This window comes from Ipomoea nil, unplaced genomic scaffold, assembly GCF_001879475.1.
Source record: "Ipomoea nil cultivar Tokyo-kokei standard unplaced genomic scaffold, Asagao_1.1 scaffold1407, whole genome shotgun sequence".
NCBI lineage: Eukaryota > Viridiplantae > Streptophyta > Magnoliopsida > Solanales > Convolvulaceae > Ipomoea > Ipomoea nil.
Genome location: NW_017617835.1, coordinates 3,184,957 through 3,210,903, shown reverse-complemented (window position 1 = coordinate 3,210,903; position 25,947 = coordinate 3,184,957). Strand labels below are relative to the sequence as shown.

The 25,947-nt window shown below is 34.3% G+C and overlaps 3 protein-coding genes across 9 annotated transcripts; all 3 read left to right on the top strand.

Moving 5' to 3' along the window:
* The first annotated feature begins 5,111 nt into the window (after positions 1-5,111).
* Positions 5,112-9,206, top strand: LOC109186434 (nuclear transcription factor Y subunit A-7-like). Of its 4 annotated transcripts, none has more exons than XM_019336414.1 (6): positions 5,112-5,287; positions 7,013-7,145; positions 7,671-7,774; positions 7,845-7,916; positions 8,060-8,221; positions 8,605-9,206. In XM_019336414.1, the coding sequence occupies exons 2-6, from the start codon at positions 7,016-7,018 to the stop codon at positions 8,923-8,925; spliced, it is 789 nt and encodes a 262-aa protein (XP_019191959.1). In that variant the 5' UTR covers positions 5,112-5,287; positions 7,013-7,015; the 3' UTR covers positions 8,926-9,206. The 4 variants fall into 4 exon arrangements, with proteins under 4 accessions (XP_019191959.1, XP_019191956.1, XP_019191957.1 ...); XM_019336411.1 differs by having other exon boundaries at positions 7,668-7,774; XM_019336412.1 differs by lacking the exon at positions 5,112-5,287 and adding an exon at positions 5,305-5,584 and having other exon boundaries at positions 7,668-7,774.
* On the top strand, positions 5,295-25,219 carry LOC109186435 (PHD finger protein ALFIN-LIKE 4-like). The gene is made up of 6 exons (XM_019336415.1): positions 5,295-5,303; positions 21,056-21,224; positions 21,425-21,457; positions 23,825-24,053; positions 24,406-24,544; positions 24,774-25,219. The coding sequence occupies exons 2-6, from the start codon at positions 21,128-21,130 to the stop codon at positions 25,014-25,016; spliced, it is 741 nt and encodes a 246-aa protein (XP_019191960.1). The 5' UTR covers positions 5,295-5,303; positions 21,056-21,127; the 3' UTR covers positions 25,017-25,219.
* LOC109186433 (protein bem46) lies at positions 16,360-20,110 on the top strand. Of its 4 annotated transcripts, none has more exons than XM_019336407.1 (8): positions 16,360-16,671; positions 17,412-17,447; positions 17,548-17,626; positions 17,713-17,767; positions 17,857-17,973; positions 18,262-18,426; positions 18,894-19,152; positions 19,529-19,732. In XM_019336407.1, the coding sequence occupies exons 1-8, from the start codon at positions 16,434-16,436 to the stop codon at positions 19,573-19,575; spliced, it is 996 nt and encodes a 331-aa protein (XP_019191952.1). In that variant the 5' UTR covers positions 16,360-16,433; the 3' UTR covers positions 19,576-19,732. The 4 variants fall into 4 exon arrangements, with proteins under 4 accessions (XP_019191952.1, XP_019191954.1, XP_019191955.1 ...); XM_019336409.1 differs by lacking the exon at positions 19,529-19,732 and adding an exon at positions 19,223-19,367 and having other exon boundaries at positions 16,361-16,671; positions 18,894-19,191; XM_019336410.1 differs by lacking the exon at positions 19,529-19,732 and adding an exon at positions 19,240-19,367 and having other exon boundaries at positions 16,361-16,671; positions 18,894-19,201.
* Positions 25,220-25,947: the final 728 nt, after the last annotated feature.

Sequence of the window (25,947 nt, the reverse complement as noted above, 5' to 3'; positions counted from 1 at the left end):
GAGAAATGAGAAAGCAAGCGCGTATCGCGCAATTTTCGGGCAGTGAGGCGCATGCATACCACGCGCCTTCTGGGCGCGTTTGGCGCAACTTTTTATATTTTATATTTTTTTTTTTAGATTTTCTTTTTCTTTTTTTTTTTTTCTTTTTCTTCTCTTTTTTCCTTCATCATCTCTCTCCTAGTAGGCACCTAAAAAACCGCAGAAATTTCATTACTATTGAGGATGCACCTAATTCTCAATTTATTGAATTACAATTTTGTATCAAGTTAGTTATGATGTTGAATTTATTTGTTTGCGTTATATATCAAAATAAGCATATAATATGTTGAGACTTTTATTAATTTAGTTTTTTTTTTTTAAAGAAATTGGGCTAAACAAGCTAGTCGGACAACTTGACCGCAAATTATGCCGTGGAAACGTGTTCATACACATTGGTAGATTCATAATTTATATGCTATAGATTCATAATTTTATTTTTTATTTGTTGTTAACGACATTTCTCTCTTCGCAATCGCATTATTTCGTTAAAAAAAATATTTGTCAAATTAATATGTGGATTTGGGGCTACAATTGATGTGCCTATAGATGAGAATATGGGATTGGATGAGTTGAAAGTCGCGCAAGCAAAAGCATCAGCACGTGACGTTTAATGAGCGCGTGAGTGGGCATTGAAATAATTGAGGGGCGGCTATGAACTGTGCTCTAAAAGCTACACTAACGTTACAGGGGAGTGAACTGATTTGAATGATAAATCAGGTGAAGAATGCGCGGCTTCTGTTTGTCTTTATATATTTTTTTTTTTCTATAGTATTTTTGGTACATATTTATTTTACTAGTATTTTTTATGCGCGATACGCAAAAAGTAGGCGCCCAATATTAATACATTATTAAAATTTTAAATTTATTTAAATTTTAGATATTTAAATTATTTTAAATAATAATAATAATAATGTAATTCATTTTTATAAATTTGATATTTATATTTTAGGTAATAATTAACATATAACTCAAATATATAATGTATATATCTATTATATATCTACTATCTACTATCTACTATACTAATAAGAGCCCAAGAGAGTTAGGCCTATAATGGGTAGAAAAAATGGCGGTCAAATTTTTTAATTAAATGAATGGCTCAGATTTATCAGATTTTAATTTTTATTTAAGATTTCCTAATTTATCCTTAATGAATATGATTATCCGTTAACTTTTCCGTTAAATATTATCTTTTCCGTTAATTTATGTTAGTTCACCGTTAACTTACTCTTGATTTCAATAAGAAAGGTCTTATCTTCGAACCTCATCTCAATCAAAATTGACATAATTAGTACGCTATTTTACTCTCATTAAATTAAAATAATAATTTAGTCCTTAATGAATATGATTATTCGTTAACTTTTCCGTTAAATATTATATTTTCCGTTAATTTCTGTTAGTTCACCGTTAACTTACTCATTGATTTCAATAAGAAAGGTCTTATGTTCGAACCTCATCCCAATCAAAATTGACATAATTAGTACTCTATTTTACTCTCATTAAATTAAATAATAATTTAGTAGCTACAACAAAAAATAATACATATGCATTTCTTTAATTTAGAATTATGTGTCTACAATATCCTTATTCAAAAAAAAATTATTCATTATCGATAAATTAAATAAGAGAAATAATTTCATTAGTTATATTGTATTTATTTTTCTCCAATATAAAAATTATTTACATTCAAATTCATCAATTGATTATATTTGATACATTGGCTCTACAATGTCTTTATTAAAAAAAATTATTCATTATCAATAAAGTAATTAAGAGAAATAATTTTATTAGTTATATTGTCTTTATATTTCTCCAATGTAAAAATTATTTACATTCAAATTCATCAATTGATTATATTTACTACATTGCCTATTATCTTTTTTGTGCACTATTTTTTAATTAAATATCAAAGTTATAATACAAAATAATGCTATATATTTATTTACCAAGTATTTTATTAATACTATGAAAAAATTAAAAAATATAATTAATAAAACCAATCATATTAACTACTTGAGAAATTTATTGACAAAGAGAGTATTCAAATCACACAAAAAATTGAAGTAAAAACTACCTCGCAATGTCCTTGTTTGACAATCAGCAGTTAGCAGATTATATTAGCAAATTTGACCAGCGAATTATATCAACGGTTGGTAAAAAGATATTTGAAAAAATTAGTTGTTTAGATTAACATGTAAAATAATTTAAGGGTATAATAATAATAATAATAATAATAATAATAATAATAATAATAATAATAATAATAACAACAACAATTGTTTTAAAAAAAAATAAAAAATATATAATTAAGCGAATCATATTAACTACTTGAGAGATTTATTGACAAAAAGAATATTCAAATCACACAACAAATTGAAGTGAGAAACTATCTTGCAATGTCCTTGTTTGGCAATCAGCCGTTAGCTCTTCAATATCAGTATATATTTAATATTTTAAGCCATAATTTTTATTTGCTCTCCCTTATGTCCCGTATTTGGTTTCAACCATACCTATACAATTATTTTATTGATAATATTATAATCAATCTTGACTATATTATCTTACATTTGTAAACTTAGAATTGTTTATTTAAATACGCAAATTTAACATTCAATTATCTATGCATGAACAATTCTAATATAATATTGCATTGATATACTTTAAAGTACTTATTTAAAAAAAAAACATTGGACATTATCCCAATCGCGCAATGCGCGTACAAAACTAGTATTATTATTAATGAAGAAGATAAGAAATATATGGTGGATGCATGTGCATGGTAACAATAGTGGAAAAGATAACGGAAGCTATAGTGATAGGGATATGTTTGTCCAAAATATTTTAATGTACAACTTTTATAGCATAATGTACAAAAAAATTTAATGAAAAAAACGGACATAAATGAGGAGTATAACTTTCATTCACACTTATTATGTTTTTAGATTAGATTTTAATAAAAAGTGATGAACAGAATTCTTTTTGTTCAAAAGCTGCGAACATGTTGAATAATGTCTTTTATTTTTTTCTATAGTATTTTGGAAATATTTTTGTTTTTATTTTAATAAAAAGTGCTTAACAGAATTTCTTTTTGTTCCAAAGATGCGAACCCGTTGAATCATGTTTTTTTTTTTTTTTTTTAATTTTGTTTCTTAATTTCTTTACAAATGTTCAATTTTAGCTTTTTAAAGACATTGTTTACATATGTTTTTAGTTATTTCTTCTGGTACAACTATTGATCTTCAAGGGCTATTTGTAGTTTTTGTTTAGAAAAAAAAAAAGGAATAAAGTTCAACTGTAAGCAGATAACCTGCTAAAATTGAGGGTAACCTGCTATCAGGTGAAATTGCACATTTTTGGAGTGTTCAGTAGCCTAATTGTACTTTTTTTTTTTTTTTTTCGTTCAGTGGCCTAATTACATTTTCAGGTTACGTTCATTGGTCAATTTGAACCTTATTCCCAAAAAAAATTGTTTTCCAATGATGTTAACAAATTTGGATAAAATGGATAATTTTATTTGAAAAATAGTTCAACTCGAACACGCTTTTCATTTTATTTTATTTTAATTTTACCATTTGAAAAAAGAAGCTGTGTATATGAGAAGTTTCTTTCTTTCTTTCACTTTTAATATATCGGAATAAGGGTCAAATAGGCCACTCAATTGCACACCAAAGTGCAATTAGGCCATTGAACTCAAAAAGAATACAATTAAGCCATTGAACAACACAAAAACATGCAATTTAGTCCAAAATAACTTGTTTACCTAGAGTAGCAAGTTGTCAATTTCAAAATTAATTTTTTAAAATAATTTTTAATAAATAAATAATTAAATTATTATTATAAAAAAAAAAAAAAAAAAAAAAACTGAAACTTCCGGCCGGAGACGAATCGTCTCCGGCCGGCTACGTCTCCGTGGCCGGAGACGGACCTCCGTCTCCAGCCATGGAGACAAAGACCTTCGTCTCCATGGCGAGGGAGACGAAGGGACGGTCCCTTCGTCTCCCTGGCCATGGAGACGTCGTCTCCATGGCCGGAGACGAATTCGTCTCCATAGCCATGGAGACGAAGGTCTTTGTCTCCATGGCTGGAGACGGAGGTTCGTCTCCGGCCGGAAGTTTCAGTTTTGTTTTGTTTTTTTTTTTTTTTTTTTTTTTTTTTTTAATAATAATTTAATTATTTATTTATTAAAAATTATTTTAAAAAATTAATTTTGAAATTGGTAACTTGCTACTCTAGGTAAACAAGTCATTTTGGGCTAAATTGCATGCTTTTGTGTTGTTCAATGGCTTAATTACATTCTTTTTTAGTTCAATGGCCTAATTGCACTTTGGTGTGCAGTTAAGTGGCCTATTTGACCCTTATTAATATATCTAAAGGACTTATTGAAAGGGGTGGATTCATAAAATCATCATAAAGTTTAAATGACGTTAGAAATATCAATGAAAAAATATCAAACACCCATAATAATGTTTAAATACAAAATACATTATATATTATAATATACTCCGTAATATTTTTGATAGACTACATAATTATTGAGTACGGGGTCAAAAATATACTTGAGTGAGGTGAACATGTGAAATTTTAAAATACTTTAAAATGATATAAAAATATGAAACATAATCAATTAAAACTTTCTTTTAAAGAGATCAAATTTTAAATTTTTAGTGAGATTCGAACCTATTACATAGATAATTTAACATCATATTTAACGTTTCAACCAAGTAAGCTATTTAAACATCTTTTAATAAAATGAGTCACTGAGGTTGAATAATCATCAACAAAACTTTTTTTTTTTAAATATATTTTAACCCAAACGATATTATAAACATAACCTCATTACAATATTACATACAACTTGGAGTAAAAGTTGAGTGGGTTTAAAGTCTAATTTGTAACCAATAAATATTTCTAGAATTACTAAAAGAAACCCCAGCAGTCCAAGTGGGGTTACTGCATACGGTGGTGCGAAGGGTGCAGGGGTGAAGTGCCTTTCTACTGGGATTAATCAGATATTTTGTGTGTGTGTGAGTATATATATATTATATTAAACAATTTAGCTTAGTGTATAGTTGTATACATCGTAGTCCGGAAGGAACGTGCACCAAAGATTCTTGCTATTTGTTTTAGAGGGAGGAGAAAGAGAATTCCTAGTGAGAGAGAGAGTTTCTAGGGAGGAAACATGCCTAATTTCATCCCAACAGGCAACACTTGTGTATCTTTCCTCTTCTAATCTTACCAGATCCCAAAGGTCTCTCTCTCTCTCTGTCCCTCTCCCTTTCCATTTTCAGCGACTACCCATGTGTGCATATATTTATATTTATATGCGTGTGTGTACTGTGTACATGTAGATATACAGTTTCCCGTTGCTGGGTATTGCAAAAAATGGGGTTTTGAGTTCTGGTTCTAGTGAAAAGACTGCACTTTTATTGTTGTTTCTTGGTCTCTTTTGATTTTCTGATGCTCTTTCTGGGTTTTTCTCTGTAATCTTTAATGCATGGGGTTTTGGAGTTATGAGTTTTGTTCTTGGTGGTGATTCTTTAGATGGGTAAGAAATTAATGAGTAAAGGTGCTGCCTTTGGGTGGTATTTTTTGTTTTTGTCAAAAGATTTCCTTGAATAAGACCTGGGTTTTGACTTCTTGTTTGCAGGCAGCTGTTTTTTTGTTTGTATTTATATGCTCTGGTCTTATTTTTGATCTTGAATGTATGAAGAACTTCAGGTGCCTGGTAATGGGGAAAGGATCTGGACAGATGGTTGACTTTTTGTTGACCTTTTGAATGGTTCTGTTTTGGGTTTAAATGATGGAATCTATACTGGGTATCCTTAAATAGGGGGGTGGTTTACGTTTGTGTTTTATTTACTCAAATCCCACCCCCTCTATTTCCTACCAACAAAAGAAAAGGGAAACATTTTGGTTGTTTCCAGTTTAATGACTCTGGGCCTATTGTACATGATGGAATGGTCATTTGTTTGGTCTGAAATGATTTAGTACACAGTTTTGCTGTGCCCATGATTGATGAGAGTGGTTGTGTTGCTTGGTTATTGATTGTAGTGGAAGATAGGGATCTGTTAATTTGTTGGTTTTCATCATTAGCAGAAATTCTTGATTTGATTTTGGATGCTACAGTTTGAGGTTCCCATTTGATCTGACTAGTTAGGTCTGTGTTACCATCCATGAAATAGAGATGAATTATTGTGACATTTTGGGCACTTTTCCTTCCTTGACCCCATTGAAAGCTCACCAACCCTTGTATTCTTAGCCCTCTTTGCCAATTATCTACTGATTTAATTTAATAATCTTGTCTATAATTTTGGAATTGCGAGTTGATGTTCTTGGGGGATTGCTATAATATTTTCAACTTGTTAGTTCGGGGTCCCCACTTCACAATGAAGACCCTGTTGTTGTTGTTGTTGACTTGTTTGTGGAATCACAGTTTGGTATTGAGTGGTTCCTGGATTTAAAACGAAGAACTGGAAGTCCTGAAGATATGCAGTTTGAGAGGCGTTTAGTGTTGTGCAGTCCTCGAGGAAAAAAGGGCTCGAAGATTTGGATTCCTCGGGCTTGTTTGAGAAGGGTTTAATGATTTTCAGTTCCGGTTTATGAACAGCCTGGCTATTAGCTAACCCTTTTTTTCCTCCATAGCATATGAATTCTATCTCGTCTACGAAAGGGGCGGGGCTTTGGGGGGTGGGGACATATTCGTTGCTTTTCAATTTAGCTTTGTGCAATACCATTTGCTTTTCTATCTGATTAATCTGGTGCACCTTTAAGTTTATGATTTTCTACTCTGTTGTCGTATGAAATCTTCATCGTATGCCTATTTAATGTTGTATGCTTAAGTTAGTTAAAGAGACAGACACATTTGTAGCAACATGTGATTCAACATTAGCGTATACAACCTTAATATATGTCACTTTTGGTGCTGATTGCTAGTGAAAAGTACATAGCGTAATTTTCATCTACTTACTTTCAGGACATGGAGCCTTTAAGCCTGCAGTTACAAGGCCATGCCTCGCCTCCAGCTCAGTCAGCGTTTCAGTCCCCGAGGGAAGTTACCGTTGCAAGGAAAACTACTTCTCAAGACCCGTGCCCTTCATCTGGATCCGGTACTCACTACTGAACCAGTTATACTTGTAGTCTTTAAGATCCGTTATTCATTCTCAATTTTTTCTTCTCTCTCCCTCCCCCGATTCGATGATACTTGCGAATTATGTTTTAGTTCTAACTTCTACTTTTGCTACTATCACGGCAATCCTTATGTGACGAGGACTGCAACTGGATAGGTTTTTTTTTTTGAGTACTACTGACTCTGTTACAATACAGTATCTGTTCATAACTACTGAAGCACAAAGAGTCAATACTGCCTCCATTGAGGCTCGAACCCACAACCTCCCATATGGGAGAGCAACTGCACAGTTTTTAAAACCGAAATATAGTGGCAATTCCTCTATGTACTCCTACTTCTTTTGTAAATGTTATTTAATGCCACCATGTGGTCACAATTTGGACCGTTTCCCAGTTTTCCTTGTCCTCTTCATATGAGCTGTATTATCATCAATGAAGCTTCATCCTGTCCTAAAATGACATAGCCACAACTAAACCTATTGTTTTTATTGACTCATTTCAAGAAGAAAGTCGTGGGAAGCATGTACCTGCTCAAATCAAGCCTATGTTCGTTATTAGCAATCCAGAATTTCCCGTGAATCCAGCCCAAGGTGAAATGGGTCAATCCACGGTAAGATTATGATGAGGGTTTTTATTCGAGGTTTTATCCATTAATCTGATCTTTCAGTTTCTCGTTTCAGATTCACTCTAATTACAATTACTCAGATCCATACTTCAGTGGCTTATTTACTGCTTATGGACCTCAGCCTTTTGTGAGTATATATATACTAAGTTTATCTTTACGTGTTTGAGAATATACTTCGTTTGCATTGATGGCAACATGGTTTTAGCTCGGTTTCTCACTCCTAGATATTGTGTTGGATTAATTGTTGTTTCTGATTGTAATCAACTTCAGCCTCAAATGGTCGGGATTGCACCTGCTCGGGTACCATTGCCACTTGATCTTGCAGAAGATGGACCGATTTATGTCAATGCAAAACAGTACCATGGAATACTAAGGAGGAGACAAATACGGGCAAAGCTCGAGGCGCAAAACAAGCTCGTGAAAACTAGAAGGGTTTGTATTACTCTCTGCTCGTTCGTTGTTTCTTAGCTACAAGTTGAAAATATTTTAGTTTCGTAAGGTTTTCATCACACTCGTATAAAGGTTTGATGATTCCACACGGAAGACGTTTAGGCTGCCATGTCTGAACTTGTGTCGTGTCCAAATAATGATATGTGACTGAGCCAAGCACCTTGTTATCAGATAGCACCTCTGTGGCTGGCTCTCCTTGAGGGAAGGTCAGAGGATCGAACCCCGGTGGTGGGTATTGACTCTTTGGGCTGCAATAGTTAGAGAAAGTATAGAACAGATACTACCTTGTAATAGAGTCAGTAGTATTCAAAAAAAAAAAATGATATGTGACTGATGATATGATTGCGTGTTTAAATGGTGTGCAGCCATACCTGCACGAGTCCCGCCATCTTCATGCAGTGAATAGGGTTAGGGGCTCGGGCGGGCGATTCCTTAGCACGAAGAAGCTGCGAGAATCGCTGTCAATGAACTGCGGTTCTGGAAGTGATTCTGCGAAGCACCACAGGGCTTCGACTGCCTCTTCTACTCCACACGGGATGTCTCAGGGCGTTCATGGCAACGTCATCTTCCAGCCGCCCGATCATCACAGGCTCTCGAGCCTGCCTTCTCACATGGCGGCCGCTGCTGCTTCCATGCAAGGCGGGGGCGGGCTTACTTGCAATGCATATTCTCCGGGTGTCCGGTGAGGAGTTCCTCACTGGGCAGGCATTTCATCCTTGGCTATTGTCACTTTTCCTGTGAAGAATTGAAGTTTCTGTGTTTAGTTTGGTTCCTTTTTTTTGTTTTTTTTTCTTAGAAACTGCAATAAGACATGCTTGACCTTTTTCTTTTTGATGACTTTAAGATAATGCTTAGTCTGTCGTGTAACCATTAAATTTTATGTTGTTCACTGATAGGGAAGCAACTAAGTTATCTTTACTGCTACTGCTAATATATGTTGAATGTGTATGCCTTTGTTAAAGATTAAGGTTTTGTTTGTCATGCAATGTTTTTTTTTTTTTTTTTCCTTTAATAAGTTCGATGCTTCAAAGTTGTTGACTTGGTAAACCTTAATGTTACAAGTTCGACTTTTGTAGGGGCTGCCTATTGGCCTTATTGGTTTGAATCGATGGGCAATTTATGTTGGTTTAACTCATTGTTGTAATTTGTCAATTAGGACCACAAGATTGGTGATTTGGTAATAATAAAATTTCAAGTTTGATTTTCCATGAGAGTTGTCTATCTTGATTTCATGTAGGGACTATGTGAGCTGTCTATTCGACTTTTGAGTGCTTTTGGGCTTTCTTACAAATACTTTTTTGGGTTTGATTTCATGTAGGAGTTGTGAGCTGTCTATCCGACTTTTGAGCGCTTCTGGGCTTTCGTGCAAATACATTTTTGATTTGATTTCATGTAGGAGTTGTGAGCTGTCTATTCGACTTTTGAGCGCATCCGGGTTTTTAATACTTTTTTGGTTTGATTTCATGTAGGAGCTGTGTGCTGTCTATCCGCCTTTTGAGCGTTTCCGGACTTTCTTGCAAATACTTTTTTGGTTTAATTTCATGTAGAAGTTGTGAGCTGTCTATCCGACTTTTGAGCGCTTTCGAACTTTTCATACTTTTTTTGTTTGATTTCATGTATGAGTTGTGAGCTGTCTATCTGACTTTTAAGCTGGTAGTTCTTTGAAAGAGCCACAATTATATCATTCGACTCAATCGTTATATCGTGCACCCCGCCTTGCCCAAAGCGACGTCGTTTTGTTAAGTTGTGAGGGAAGTTGACGCGACATAGTGTGTGTATTCTGTTATACAATTATGTACATTCTATTATATAATTATGTACATTCTGTTATACAAATATGTACATTCGAAACATGAGATTTTTTTATAAAAAGTTAAGAGTTTATGTGTATTATGTATTATGTTAGATGTTAGATTATCTGTATTATCTTTTCAAAAAAGAATGTGTATTCTGTTATACAATTATGTACATTCGAAATACGATTTTTTATTTTTTAAAAAGTTAACAACAGACACAGGAAACGAAATTTCCACCAAAAAAAAAAAAAACAGATAGGGGAGGGTTTGACATCGTTTTGGGCCCGGGCGCACAACGTGTATATCTCGAATAATTTGCCCATTCGACTAGTCTTTGGCAGTATCATGTGTGTTGGTTTTAGGACTTTTGGCACCCCACGAGGGTCCAACACAACCAGTAGATTGGTGGATTCACCGGAAAACTAAAGTTGTAAAAAGATAAGTAGGAAAATAATAAACGCAATAGTTTTTACGTGGAAACCGAAAGGTGAAAACCACGGGCCTTTTTGGGCGGTGTCAAGTCTAAATTCACTATGTATTTTGTATGTGTTTTTATACATGTTGGAGGGCTATCTTGTATACAAAGTATTGTGTAGGGATAAAGCTAATTTTGTAGGATAGAGAAGGAGTCTTCTTTGTTGAGAGAAAGAGTGCATGGATGGGAAGAGTGCTTGCCTTGGGAGAGTGATGTCCATCGCCTCTTGCTTCTTACCTTCTTTTACAACACATTTGGTTCACTGAATCAATTTTGGGGTAATAAGAATGCTATTTCATAAGGAATGAAATATCCAATGAATAGAATATGAATTGTATTCTATTGTTTGATTTGCGGAAGGAATAGATTTTAGGAATTATATTACAGTGTTTGGTTGGTTTAAGGAATAGAAATAAAATATGTTTTAAAAGACATAAATACCCTTATGAAAATATGTGGTGGCGGTGACGGTGGTGGGGTGGTGCTGGTGCTGGTGATGGTGGCAGTGGCGGCAGCGGTGGTTGGTGTGGTGGTGGTGGTGGTGTTAGTGGTAGTGGCGAGGCGGCAGCAGTGGCGATGATGATGGCGTTGGTGGTGGTGGTGAAATAGAAAATAAATTTAATTAGGGGTAAAATAAGAAATATATAAATGTGTGTGTGTGTATATATATATATATATATATATATATATATATATATATATATATATATATATGTGTGTGTGTGTGTGTGTGTGTGTGTGTGTGTGTGTGTGTGTGTGTGTGTGTGTGTGTGTGTGTGTATTCAAATGAGGACAAATATATTATAGAGGACTGTGAGGACAAATGTAGTGCGTGCCATTAGTCGGTATGTCGTGTGCATGACCGAATGTAGTCGTGTGCCACAGTTTGTATGTCGCGTACTAGATTTGTTAATTTATAGAGCTCGGGTTCGAAACCTGATGTTTACAATTATTCTTGTGTGCCATTATGTATTAAGTTGTGTGCCCATTATTTGTCCTCACAGTCCTCTATATATTGTTGTCCTCATTTGAACTCAACCCTATATATATATATATATATATATATATCATGGTTGCAAAAATCGCGCCTAGGCGCCCGGCCGCCGCCGCGAAGAAGGCCGGAATCGGCCTCCTTCGCGGTCGGCCGCCTAGACCGCCTAGCCGGCTGAATTTTTTCGAGACAAATTTTTCAAGATCTATTCACCGCAAACGGTCGAAGGCAGTTTGGTCCACTAATTTCTCAAAAAAATACTTCTTTAGCTCTTAATTTTAGTTTTTTTTTTTTATGTATTTAGATGGTTTAAACAATCTTTTGAGCAATTTTACAACCACTTTCGTAAATAATTTCTGAGAAATAACTATGGAAAACTTATCTTTTATTACTAAATTTTAAAAAATTTTAATTTTTAATTTTATTTTTAATTAAAAAATAAAAAAATAAAAAAAATCGGCGCCCCCTTGCCGCTTAGGGGGCGCCTAACGTTTTTTGCAACATTAATATATATATATATATATATATATATATATGTATATATATATAGTAAGGTTCAAGTGCGACGATGTCCTTAGGTGCGGCATCACCAATATTTCAACAAATATACACCATCAACGTTAGGAAAATGCACTACAAAAACACACACAAATTAGGTACGCATCACCAAAAACACACAATTCGGTGTGAATAAAAACACCATACAGTGTTCGAAAATATACCTTTTGAGTGTGGTGAGTTATATGGTGTAATTTTTTGGGTCTGTTGTGTATTTTTTTGCATTTCATTGCGTTGTTTGCCCTTATACTGTTGGTGCATATTGTTAACACTATTGGTGTATTCTGAAATTCTGCCGTACCGTCGCAATAATAGTATTCTCATGACAAAGTGACGAACCAAACAATAAAATATGTCTATTTCAAGAAATGTCATTTCATTTCTGACTTATTTCATGAACGAAACATGTCATTATAGTTACAGAAATAGGATTATAGACGTTGGGTAGAAGGTTGGAGGAATTTTAAATTTTCTTCCCACTTAATTCTCACCTAATTCCAAAGGCCATTAAATTCCGTAATTTGGTTGGAGGGAATTGCAATTCCATGGAATTGCAATTCCCCCATTTTCATGGAATTAAAATCCCATGTCCCCCCTGGTATTTTAATTCCTGAGAAAAAAAGATAGTGATGAGTCAAAATTACCCCTTCATTTTTTAACCTAAAAGTAATGTCTAACAACAATAATGGACATTTTTTACTTTATACTACTTATTCCCTTTCAATTTCCATGTATACCAAACATTGGAATTGAAATTCCCAGTAATTTTATTCTTGTCAACCAAACACTGAAATTTAAATTCCCACTTTATTCCCAGTAATTCAACTCCCATGAAATTACAATTCATTTCCCACATAATTCCCTCCCTCCAACCAAACGCCCTGTTAGTGAAGGAATTCATTAGGATTTATGGCTAATTATTCTTCCAAAAAATTGGTGGTTTTAGTATAGACGTTGGGTAGAAGATGGGTAATTAGTGAGGGAATTCATTAGGATTTATGGCTAATTATGGGTAGTAAATTGGTGGTTTTAGTGGGACAATTAATAGCTAATTTATTGATGCATAAAAGAGGTGGGAGGTTGTAAAGAAACCAAAGGCTAATTTGTTTTGTGGGTATGGATAATAATGAGGTAATTTATTGGGAGACAAGCTAGGAGTAACTATTTTGCGTTATGGAGAGGTTTTTGGTGTTTGACCAGATTTAAGTGGTCTAATCGGAGTTAGGCGATCTAATTAAGTTCAAATATCATGTATTTTTTTATCTGTTCTTACAAACTATATTAGAATAGCTTGGAAACTCGGTATGCATAGCGTGCAAATTTAGTTAACGTAATGTGTGAATCAAATAATATATTGTGGAATGATAATTTGTATATTTTTGTATATGTTAGTACAAATCATATAAATAATATGTATGTCTTTTTTTTTGAATGCCAATAATATGTATGTCTAATCAATGTAATATTTAAATTGAAGTATTATAATGTTATATTTTAATTATATAATGTACAATATATATATATATATATATATATATATATATATATATATATATATATACATCAACTCATCAAGTCAAGTACACACTAACAAACAACCTCGCTTACAAAGTGCTACCAACATACCTTAATATATGCGAAAAAGAAATTACGAAATACTATTATAAGTTAAACTTCACTCACTCCCTATGTGAGATTACGGATATTTTTTCGAAATTACGGATATTTTTTCTTTGAATGACTAGATAATCTTTTGAAAAGATCATGTGTGAATAGCTTAATCGATAGGGTATTGATAAAAATCGAACTCGTGACTTTTAGATACGAGAAGTATGTTTTGCCTACTCAATTACAAGCTCAATAGAGGAGGTATTGACAATAATTAAACTCGTAATAACCTTTAGATATAAGAGTATTGTTTCATCCATTTGACCACTCATTTCAATATAGTTTGAAAATTTGTATTCAATGTAACAAATATGTTATTCTTGCAAAATTGCAATCTTACCACTATTATGAAAATATTACACGTCGTTTGATTGCAATGCAAAAAATTAGAGATTAAAGTAGTAATTAAAATTATCGTTTCTATTGAAGTATTTGATTTGTATGAGAATCAAAAAGGAGTAAGTGGTATAAAGAACAAAATATTCATACATAACAATAATATAATAATTTCAAATAATAAATAAATAAATGATAAAAGTCATAGAATCTAAATTATATTCTATCTATATGTATTTATAAATTATAATACGGATATGTTTGTCTAGGTAAAATATTTTAAATGATGTATTTTATTTATGATAAATTTGATAATTTTGCTCAAGTTTATTTATGTTGAGTAGTTATATATTATAATTGGTAAATATGTAAATGATACTTTATAGTAATAATATATATTTGGTTTAATTTAGCATTTAATAATTAAATAATTATTTTGGTAGGTAATGTATTCAAGGTAAATGCAAATAGATAACTGATTTAGTAATTACTACTTAAAAACAACGTTAACACTTTTTTTGTTTAAAAAAAAAAAAAAAACAACAAAATCAAAACAAAAAGGGGGTGGTTCCTAGTTGGCAACCACCCTCAATGTGCCCAACAAGCGTAGTTGGTGTGCAAAATTAACTTTTTTTTTTTTTTTCGTTTTTTTTTTTTTGTTTTTTTAATGAGATTCATTAAGGGTGTGTTTGGAAACCCGAAAAATGATTTCTGAAAATCATTTTTCGGGTTTTCAATGTTTAGAAAGAAGGAAAATTTGAAATCAACTGAAAATGAAGTATTGATCAATGGAAAATGAGCTTATTTTTAAGGAAAACAACTTCCCCTTTAAAAAAGGAAAAGTTATTTTCCGGATGTTGACTTCTTCATTTCTTCACGTCAAGAACAACTGACTTTCTTCATCTTCATTGGCTTCCTCATCCTCTGGCTTTTGGGCTCACTCCTTTCCGACAGAAACCAAAGGTTTTTTTTTTTTTTTAAATAAAAATAATAAACAACCCATCTGGTTTCCGCGCAGAAACCAGATCTTGGTTTCCGGCGCGGAAACTAGATGGTTTCCTGCGCGAAAGTCATGGTTTCCGGCGGAAACCAAAGAATGTCTGGTTTCCGGTCTGGTTTCCTGCGCAGAAACCATGACATGGTTTCCTGCGCGGAAACCATGACATGATTTGGTTCCACCGGAAACCAATGAATATTCTGTTTTTTTTTTTAACAAATAATATTATTTGATTTTAAAAATAAATATTATTATTTATAATATTATTGTAAATTTTATATATTTTAAACAAAATAATTAATTATATAAAATGTTTAATTATACAATTTTACATCATTTCTAAAAAATGAGCCAAACACCAAAAGACAGTCTTTCATTGTGCAGCCAAACACAGGAAAGAAAAATGACTTCTGGAAAATGGCTCATTTTTCAGAAGTCATTTTCTTGTTTTTCAAACGGACCCTAAAGTCAGAAAAATTCACTGTAATTTTTTTCCCCTTCTTATCCAACCCGGTCTCTCTTACATATTATCAAAACAAGTTTTTTTATTTTTTTATTTTTTAACAATAAAACTACTGTTAGGGTTGCCCTAACTAATGAAATACTTAACCGTGTAAGGACAATTTGATCATAAAAAATTAAAGTGTAATGCTTTTAATATAATGTACAACTTAACAAGTATAAAATATATAAACATAATTCAAGAATACAACATGTATTGACTTTTATAAGTTATTTAGAGATAGATAGTAGAGTGGGCAGATACATTGTGCATATCGATATTTAGCCCTGTTACTGAGCCAAAGTCCCAGTTCGCATATTCATCGACCATGTTCCGGGTCGCACTCGGATTGAGATTTTTCATTGAATTATCGTAATTTATATCTTCACAATATTCTGTCGAGTTGGGGTGTGAATGCTATTGGATTAGGGATTTAACTTTTTGGAAGAAAAAGAAAAATAGAATAAAAAATAATAATACACCTGGTAGTATGATAGCAAGAAGTGAGAAGTAGTGAAGTGGGCTCGTTTCATTAGTTTTTCAAGGAATCAAGGTACCAAGTTGCATCATCGGGAAGAGAGAGAAAGACGGTGTACAGATAGATAGATATACAAAAGAGTTCTACTACTATATGTACTCTATAATTTTACTTCCTAAATTTTAATCTCTAATATGATAAATTCTGATAAATTATTATTATTATTTTTTATGTAAATCGTCAACATCAAAATTTTGTGTGTGAAAATATAAATTGAGACTACTAAATGCGAGAACATGTAGCATTTTCTTATACAAAATCACATATACATACATACAGATACACATCGAGCTAGAGAGAGAGAGAGAATCGGAAAAGGAATTCAAAGTTACGATGGTGTCGTACATGAGCGTGTTGGCGTACGGAGTGGGAGGGATAGTGGTGGCCGGAATGGCGTTGCTGGTGGCGTTCCAGGAGAAGCTTGTGTACGTGCCGGTGTTGCCTGGCCTCACCAAGTCCTATCCGATCACGCCGGCTCGTCTCCGTCTTCTCTACGAAGACGTCTGGCTCAGATCTTCAGATGGCGTGCGCCTTCATGCCTGGTTCATCAAGCTCGTGCCCGACTGCCGAGGTTCCCCCTTCTCTACGTATATATGATTTTCCTCACTTTTGAACCCAGCTGTGCTGCAATTTTGGTGAAATGGGGATTTATCTTACTTGAATTTGTATGGAATTTAGGATTGTATGTCTCGTTTTATTATATTGTTGAAGAATATACTGGACTCTGAGGGTCATGTTGACCTAACTTTAGTCAGGAAATGCGATCTTTTGTTGATTTTCACTTTTTTTCGTGGATCTTGCTGAAGAGTTCATGAGCTGGAACTTACTAGGTCATTTGAGATTATGAACTAAAGGTCTGTGTTAATAACTTGTTGGAAAATTCAGAACAGGAGATTAATTTCTATCAAATGCCAGTCTTGTAACTAACTTGGTGGTATACAGGGGTATTGGTGTATGTGTTTATACTTTTAGGTGAGCTTCAATTTCTGAGGTATAGGCTGTTGGGTTGCAGAGTTTGAGAAATTATTCTAATAATTGAATTTAGTTCGAAGTGGCAATGATGTTTTTTTACTTCTATTTATGATATCTATTGATAAGATGCTGGGAAGTGAATTTTTTTTTTGCAAAATGTAAATAGTTATGTTATTGAGTAGTAATGTCTCTAGGTTGCTTAGCTGTTACATATAAACTATAATGAATCTTTGAGAGTACTTTAAGAATGTTGCAGATTGTGATAATAACTGATTTGTTGCCAGTTTCTTGTGTGAGTTTGCTCATGATGGTTGATGGTGGTTTAATTTTGTATTGCAGGCCCAACTATCCTCTTTTTTCAGGAAAATGCTGGAAGTATCCTTTTCTTCTTGTTATTTTGGGCGATGTTTGTGCTTTTCAAATTTCTTATCATTACTTCATTACACTTGGTTTAGCCTTAACTAGTCAACTTCAGATATTGCCCATCGTCTTGAAATGGTCCGCATATTGTTACAACGATTGAATTGCAATGTTTTTATGCTTTCATACCGAGGGTATGCTAATTATTGACTTTATCCCTGTAGTTTGCCTTAGCAATAACTTGTTGATGCATAATAAGCTTGTTTTTTCTTGTACATAGATATGGTGCCAGTGATGGATACCCTTCTCAACATGGAATAACGAAGGACGCTCAGGTTTTGTATGCCCCCAGAACTTCGTCTCACCGTTTTTCATGCATATCATTCAGTTTGAGTTCTAACGTATGCTGCTGTCTTCCATATAGGCAGCATTAGATCATCTGGTTCAGAGGACAGATATTGATACATCAAGAATAGTTGTGTTTGGAAGGTCACTAGGTGGAGCAGTTGGAGCTGTGCTTACTAAAAATAACCCTGATAAGGTATCAGTCTAATGAATTTGTGTTGATTTTATTTATATAAAAATATGCCTGCTACCTGATTGGTACTTGTTTATTTCTAAGTCTTGTATATTGCTTATTCTTTTACTATGAATCTGTGTCTTCTGGTAATTGGCTAAGGACCTGTAACCTTGGAGATCTAAGATCATTATTGAATCTGCTTTCAGCTTCTGCTAGTGGTTTAAATGATATTCTGCTTCTCTGTTTTACAATATGCTGATGCAAATCCATCTTTAACCTACAATATTGTGGGACACTTTGCAATTACAGGTTGCTGCACTTATTTTGGAGAATACTTTCACCTCTATCCTTGACATGGCTGGAGTTCTCCTTCCCTTCTTGAAGTGGTTTATTGGAGGCAGTGGTTCAAAGGGCCCCAAACTTCTTAACTTTGTTGTTAAATCTCCATGGAATACCCTTGATGTTGTTGGCCAGGTCAGGATATTGAGTTATTGTCCTTATGTTTTAATTATTGATGGACAATAACTTGAAATTTGAAAAGGCTTTTAGCATTTATGCTTGGAAGAATAATTTTAGGAGGATCTGCTTGGTGTTTGAATGTTTGTTATGAGCAAAAACTAATGCATTAAGTTTTCATGTTAACCACGTATCCTTTTTTTGGGTCTTGTTTTGACTTCTTGTTGATATGTTACGTTCCAGTCTTTACCTTGACTTAGTTCATACTTACATGTATGCCAGAATGCTAAAGTTCGTGTTTTTATAAAATCAGTGTTAAGTGCTTATTGTAAGTTAATTTGTCCACATTCTGTTTCTTAAAATTACAAGTAAAGGGTGGCTCCTTTGCAAAGATTAATTTGTTTCCCCTTTGTTATTGTCTTCAATTTGTTCCTTTCTGTCCACACAACTTGCATCATTTACAGTTTTGAGACTTTTAATTGCAGATCAAACAACCAATACTTTTTCTCTCTGGATTACAAGATGAAATGGTCCCCCCGTCACACATGGAGATGCTATACGCTAAGGCTGCTGCACGCAACAAACGATGCTTATTTGTGGAATTTCCTACCGGAATGCATATGGATACATGGTTGGCAGGTGGTGATCGCTATTGGAGAACAGTTCAGCAGTTTTTGCAACAAACTGCTGCAGAGAAGAAGGATTCTGAAACGAAGAAGGAAGACTCTTCCGTTGAAGGTGATGGTAAGTGAAAGATATTGGATCTACTCACCCATATATATTGCTGCAAGCCTTTATTCTCCAGTTCCCCTTCTGGAGCTATTATTGATTTATTGCTCATGCATACAAACTCAGTTCATTAAACTGTAGACGTCAAAACTACTCCTACAGGAAATTTCTCATTGCTAGATGATTTCTTGCAGTGGCAATGGAAACGATTGGATAAAACATCGATAAAATCCCTAGGAAGTGAAATATGATTGATTATATGCACACTATACCAGAAAAGTTACTAATTCAAAAAGTGTAATTAACACTCCCATTGTTGTGGTGTAGTATACCATTCCAAATTTAATGTTTTGATAGATGAAAGGTGAATTTGACAGGAAAATTACTGCAGGAACTTTTTTGGAAGAAAGAAGAAGAAGAGAAAGAAGTTCTCTATGATTAAAAACTCTCATAAAACTTGTGTAAAATCTAATTTTTCCAAAGAAGTCGGTAATCCCAAAGTTTATTGTTTCCCTAATCATTGAGCTTGTAAAAACTAAATAAGTTCTGTTGGGTAATCTTTCTGATATTTGTGTTACTAGAATATGATACAATACGAGTGTACATCTAATTTGCTCCTTTGATATTATTTGCAGTAACCTCTGAATTTGAAGCACGATGAAACATCAGAATCAGCCATTTGTGAGGTGTAACCAGCAATTGTTATCCAAGATCATATATATAAAAATATATATATCAGTGACAAGAAGTTCAAAAAATTTCTTCTGCAAGCATATATTTTAGGAAGGATGGGAAAGGTTATTAATGATCTTCCCATATTAGACTAACATCTGCTATATCTTATGGTTAAAGATCCTCATAGCTCTCTTGGACAACATAGTAAAACATTTCCCATTCATTTTCTCAAACTGTTATTTAGCTTGCAACACTTCATTATCTATATGTAGAGAAACTTCAGAACGTTTTGACTCAACACTTGACTTCCACTTTACACCTGAAACATCAGAGCAGAGCTTGGTGGCTGCTATTTGTTTTTAACTCAATGCCTTCTGCCTTATAGCTAATATAATCCCTCAAGGTTTATATCTGTGATGAACATGACATGAATCCTATTCATTGACATTTTTAATTTTTTAAATTATTCACGATATATTAATTTTAAGATTAAATTTATCATTTCCCCTCACAAAAAAGTTTAGCGGGAGAGATTATTGCATTAACATTTTGGAATAGAGTGAGAAAATCATCTTTTGAGTGGCAGATTGCGTGAGTTACATATAATGTGGTAGACTACTTGTAGGCATCAGAGTTGACCCATTTCTTCACCAAATGGATCACTGAATTATTTATCTTGTCGGGCAATCCTGACTTTTGTGGGCAAATAGAAGCTCATCCCCCGGCTCTATTCTCTATCAAATTTTGGACCTCAACATTTTCAAACAACTACAATTTCTAGTAAAAAGCTCAAGTTGTTAATAAAGTGACTCCTCCAAATAAGAGGGGTTCATGAGTTCAAGCACCATATAATATTCTTTAACAAACTCATAGTACTCACAAAATAAAAAATGAGAAGCTCAAGTCCGGCAATAGCAATTCTCCACATTTTGCCCCATCCTACTAGCTGTATTCCCCAGAGCAGTTGAAGCCCAATCAAGAGTCTCCACGTGTTGGTTTCCGTACAGCATTGCTTGGTGGGGCCCGCTGCCAATTCAAGTCATAGGAATGTAGTATTTTCAAACGAAAAATTTTTCCATTCTGCCCCCTTCCTGTTTCTATTGCGGCCTCTTATATTTATATACATTTGCGTGAAACCCCCTATAAACTCAATCAATTGCAAATGCACCCTCCCATTTTCCGAAAACACCATTTTTAGCTTCATTTCCTGATTAAAATGCTCTTGCAAACAGCACTGAACCAGTGTTCTCTCTCTCTCTCTCTCTCTTCTTTGTTTTCCGAGTGTGTTGTTGAGAGAAGCCGAGGAAGAAAGGCAATGGACGGAGGCGCACAGCACAATCCTCGGACGGTAGAGGAGGTCTTTAGGGATTACAAGGGCCGCCGTGCTGGAATGATCAAGGCCCTTACTACGGGTATGCTTATATATACACACACACACATTTATACGTGTATATTATACTTATCTCAATACATTTTGGAGTTGGAATTTTGCCGCAGTGTATGCTCTGTGTCGTTGCCGGCTCGTTTATTTTGAGTCTTTAGGGGTTTTTCTGAGATTTATCGCTGCTCATTTCTGATAAGATTTTTTCATTTTGGTTTTTCTCTTTTGTAGATGTCGAGGATTTTTATCAGCAGTGTGACCCGGGTTAGTAAAACATCTTTGTTTCCTAATCTTCTCTTTTACGACTTGGGGCAATGCATTTTCGTTTACTGTACTATGTAAATACGACTGAATTTATGTGTTTTCAAGAGAATGTTTGCACAAATTTCTCTACTTTGCATTTCTTTGTTTGTATCTTTCTGAAACACCGTGATGTGCGGATGCTTTTTTTTAATCTCATGGACTACACAGTTTAGAAGACTCAGATGTGGAGTTGAATTATGTATGTTTGAATGAAAAGCAAGTTTTTGCCTGGCGAAATTTGGAAATTTATTATGGACCACTTTCCTTTTAAATTTTCTCCTTTCTCCTTTGTCTTGGCTATAATTTCAAACTTTTTGATTGGCTTGATCAATAGCATCCAATGCTTCACCACTGTTTCTGTAGATGTGTGAGAAAAGGAGCTATCTGTGAATGGGTATAGATGTTTATGTAGAATCTTCCTTTCTCACTGGATCATGATTTCTGTTATTAGTGTTTTTTGGTGACCTTGCTTATTTGTGTGTTGTCCTATGTAATAATGGGCAGTTTCAATAAAGTGTTTAGTATTGTTTATGAGCTTCTGGAGTTAGATTATAAGTATATATGTGGGTTTAGTGTTCTACATGTTCTGAGTTTTCACCTCCTCATATTGTTATTGATACTGGCTTGTGGCAAGTTTTCTTTTTAGTATATTTTGTAGTTCTATTTTAAGGTAGTAGATGTATATATAAACACCACAACCCTCAGCTGTTTGTAACTTCAGAAAGAAGTGTGTTATTATGTTCAGTGTTGTAGAAGGCACTAGGCGCCCATTGGGCGCCTAGGTACATAAATAAATTTTAAAAACATTGTTTTTTGCCTTTCATCTACTTCATGGCTACCAAAGCAAGAAAAATAATGCTAGTGGCCCTGCTCTTCTCTGCTGCTCTTCTTTGTCGGAAGGAAAAGGAAAAGCCAGACTTGTCTTTGCCGGCGACCTCAGTCTAGCAATGGGAGCAACAAGCGACGAAGGTGGTATTGAGTCTGACCTTCGAGACAGTGTGAGTCAGTGAGTGTCGACAAGCAGTGGCGAGCAACAGTGGCAGTTGGTGGAATGGTGTCTCTGATTTACTCCTTTTTGCTTTTGAGTTGTCTGCTCTTCAAGTCTTCATTTTTTGCTTCTTTGTCTTCAGTTATTCTTTTTTTCCTCTTCTTCGCTTTGAGTCTTTATTTTTCACTTTGCTCTTTTTATTTATTTATTTTTATTTTATTTTTTTTTTCACTCAAAACGACATCGTTTTGAGCGAAACAACCATATTAAAAAAAAAAAAAAAAAAAAAAAAGCGGGCGAGTTGGTCGTTTGTCCAACTTGTTGGCTGATTAACCGACTAGTTGGACAGCCAAATAAAATGGTGATTAAAGCTAAAATCAACTCGACCTAGGGTGCCTAGCACCTAGGCGGCCGCCTAGGATGAGTTTTACAATATTGGTTATGTTCACGTCACATGGTCGAGGCTAAGATCTATTTTAAATTTCTTGCTAAAGTTTTATAAGGAAGTGATGTTACCTTGTAGACTAGATTCATTGCACATGATTTTACGTGACTGTTTCTTTCTTGACTTGCATTACTGAGTACAACCAGATGCCTCAGATTTTTTTATATGGTCTTTCTTTCAATCATTAATTTGTCTTTATTAGGTGAATAGGATAATTATCTTGTTAAAATAGCACTGAGGAGATGCTGGAGCTTACATGTGAAATGAGTTAGGTTAGCAGCCTCCATAAAGTGCATTGATTCCTTCATGGAATGATTTATACTTTCTTTGCAAATTGCACCACATTTTGGAGAACAAAAGGGGTCAAATTTGATCTTTGAAACTTTTTGTTATCTCTGTGGAAATTTTCAAAACAGTCCCAAGAAATGGGTAAAAACATTCCAAAAGTTTAGTTGAATTCCAAAAGTTTAGTTGAGGGAATCTCAAGTTAAATTCCAAAAGTTTAGTTGAAGTGATCAATGTTAAGCTACTAACTTGTGGGAGAGAAGGCGATTCACCTCTGTACACTGTTCCCTGCAGATATAATGGTGTGACACCGACTATAACTCTTGATTTTCATTACATTTTCAGCAGTGAGAAAACTGTTGTCTGGTTCTCCATAGAAGTAGGATTTTCCTCTTTGTTTCTGCATGCATCCCAGCAAATTTGAAGGCTTGAACTTCCCTACTTTAGGAACTGGCAACGTATAAAATTATACAAGGTCTTTCTGTCTGAATCATTAGGGTCATATATATATAGAGGGAGAGAGAGAGAGAGAGAGAGAGAGAGAGAGAGATTTTCTTGTTTGTGGCAATCATGTCTAAATTTAAATATTAAAACTTTGCTAACCTTGCAGAGAAGGAGAATCTTTGTCTCTATGGATTTCCAAGTGAGCTGTGGGAAGTTAATTTACCTGCTGAAGAGGTCCCACCTGAACTTCCAGAACCAGCATTAGGTATCAACTTTGCCAGAGATGGGATGCAAGAAAAGGACTGGTTGGCTCTCGTTGCTGTTCATAGCGATGCATGGCTACTTTCAGTTGCCTTCTATTTTGGTGCAAGATTTGGTTTTGACAAAGCTGACAGGTAAATTATGATCAATTCCTTAATTTTTAAATAACCTTGTTTTTTAAAAATAAATCTTGATTAATTTTTGTGCACATCCTTCTTTCCCCCACCTTCACTTTTTTTAAATTATTTTGCTTGTTTGTTCTTTTATATAAATTTACACTTCATTAGTTCACTTTGAAGAAATGCCCCATTAGAGATGGCATGCCTTTGTGTGATATCGAACTTTATCTGATGCCATGTGGCTCATGTTTATGGAGTGCAAACTGATCCTATGCCTTCTAAAAAAACTGCCTGTTTGATGGACTGAATATGAAAAACTTGCTGCATTTTGCTTAACCCATCTAATGTTTGTGACATTATCATGCAGGAAGCGCCTCTTCAATATGATAAATGATCTTCCTACAATCTTTGAAGTTGTGACTGGAGCTGCTAAAAAACAAGTAAAGGAAAAGTCATCTGTCACAAATAATAGCAGCAACAACAAGTCCAAGTCAAATCCTAAACCGGTAAATAGGCATTCTCTGTATTTCTTGCATTTAATTAGATGAAATTCTTTTGATGTTCTTGGAAATCATCATTTATTTACTGTTTTATCTTGCCTTCTAAAACATTCTACTTGAATACCACAATGTATTGACTTACCATGAACAATAATTTGTTCCTTTCTTCAGGTGCCCTTGCATGCTATCATTGACTCAATTTTGAATGTGAAAATACTATCGTTTTGAATCTCAGGTTAAGTACTCAAAAGTCCAAGCAAAGGATGAGGAGGATGGATTTGATGAAGAAGAAGACGAGCACGGTGATACCTTGTGTGGAGCTTGTGGTGAGAACTACGCGTCAGATGAATTCTGGATTTGCTGCGACATATGTGAGAGGTGGTTCCATGGCAAGTGTGTGAAGATCACCCCTGCCCGGGCTGAACACATAAAGCAGTACAAATGCCCATCATGCAGCAACAAGAGGCCACGGCCTTGATATTCCCTACAAGTGCTACGCTTCACTTAACTGTAATTGTCTTATTTCGGCTCACCTAAACATCTCATCTGCCATCCCCCATAACTGCTAGGCATGTGTATTGAAGTTTCGGCCCATAACTCTTGTTTATCAGGATAATGTACTATTTCCTAATTTGAATTCACTTCCATTTGATATATATTACAGGGGGATCTTAAATGTTGCAAGGATGCATGAACCATCCTTTTGTGATTATTGAAAACTTGGAACACTTAACTGAGATCATATCACATATATCATTGTCATTGATTGGCTTGAAATTTGTGTACATGAACTATATATGGTTTATGTATGTCATGTGTGATATATCTGTTCAGAATTTGTTTGTTCAGAACACAGCTGTGCTGACAAGGCCTGTCTATGTTAATTGGAGTCATGTTTTTCTGTTCAATTAATGGGAGTTGTACCCTTTTTCTGTTCAACATTCTGATTGATTTATGCAAAGTTGAAACTTTTTGCACAAAATGTCTACTTGCAGTCTCTTCAGTGCATAGTTCTCCTGTTTGTAGGTGTTATTCCATCCACTTTTAACCAAAACCTTTTAACAGGAGAGAATTAGTGGAGCATCCACTGTGGTTGGACAGCTCTACATGCACTGAGATTTTCACTCAATGTTTGTTTTATGTGACCAGGTTGGGTTCTACTTTTACAAAGTTGTAATAACTGATCTTGTCTTGTCATGTTAGGGTTGACAAGTTTAGTCAACTCACCATACATACTAAGGATATAATGCTTCCTGAGTAGATTTAGTGCCACAACAAAGTAAAAAGATAAGCCCCCCGGGTACTGATCGGTTGAAGACAAATATTCATCCATGTTAAAATGATAACGGGAACTAGTTCTACATGATGTGCACAATGCAATCACCATTCACCATTCTATTATTCACAAC

Coding starts and splice junctions, on each gene's coding strand:
- LOC109186435 (XM_019336415.1), top strand. CDS start 21,128: ATGGACGGAGGCGCACAGCACAATCCTCGGACGGTAGAGGAGGTCTTT. Junction 21,225..21,424: donor GATCAAGGCCCTTACTACGG/GTATGCTTATAT, acceptor TCTCTTTTGTAG/ATGTCGAGGATTTTTATCAG. Junction 21,458..23,824: donor TTATCAGCAGTGTGACCCGG/GTTAGTAAAACA, acceptor CTAACCTTGCAG/AGAAGGAGAATCTTTGTCTC.
- LOC109186434 (XM_019336411.1), top strand. CDS start 7,016: ATGGAGCCTTTAAGCCTGCAGTTACAAGGCCATGCCTCGCCTCCAGCT. Junction 7,775..7,844: donor GTGAAATGGGTCAATCCACG/GTAAGATTATGA, acceptor TTCTCGTTTCAG/ATTCACTCTAATTACAATTA. Junction 7,917..8,059: donor CTTATGGACCTCAGCCTTTT/GTGAGTATATAT, acceptor AATCAACTTCAG/CCTCAAATGGTCGGGATTGC.
- LOC109186433 (XM_019336407.1), top strand. CDS start 16,434: ATGGTGTCGTACATGAGCGTGTTGGCGTACGGAGTGGGAGGGATAGTG. Junction 17,768..17,856: donor GAATAACGAAGGACGCTCAG/GTTTTGTATGCC, acceptor TCTTCCATATAG/GCAGCATTAGATCATCTGGT. Junction 19,153..19,528: donor CTCTTCCGTTGAAGGTGATG/GTAAGTGAAAGA, acceptor AAATTACTGCAG/GAACTTTTTTGGAAGAAAGA.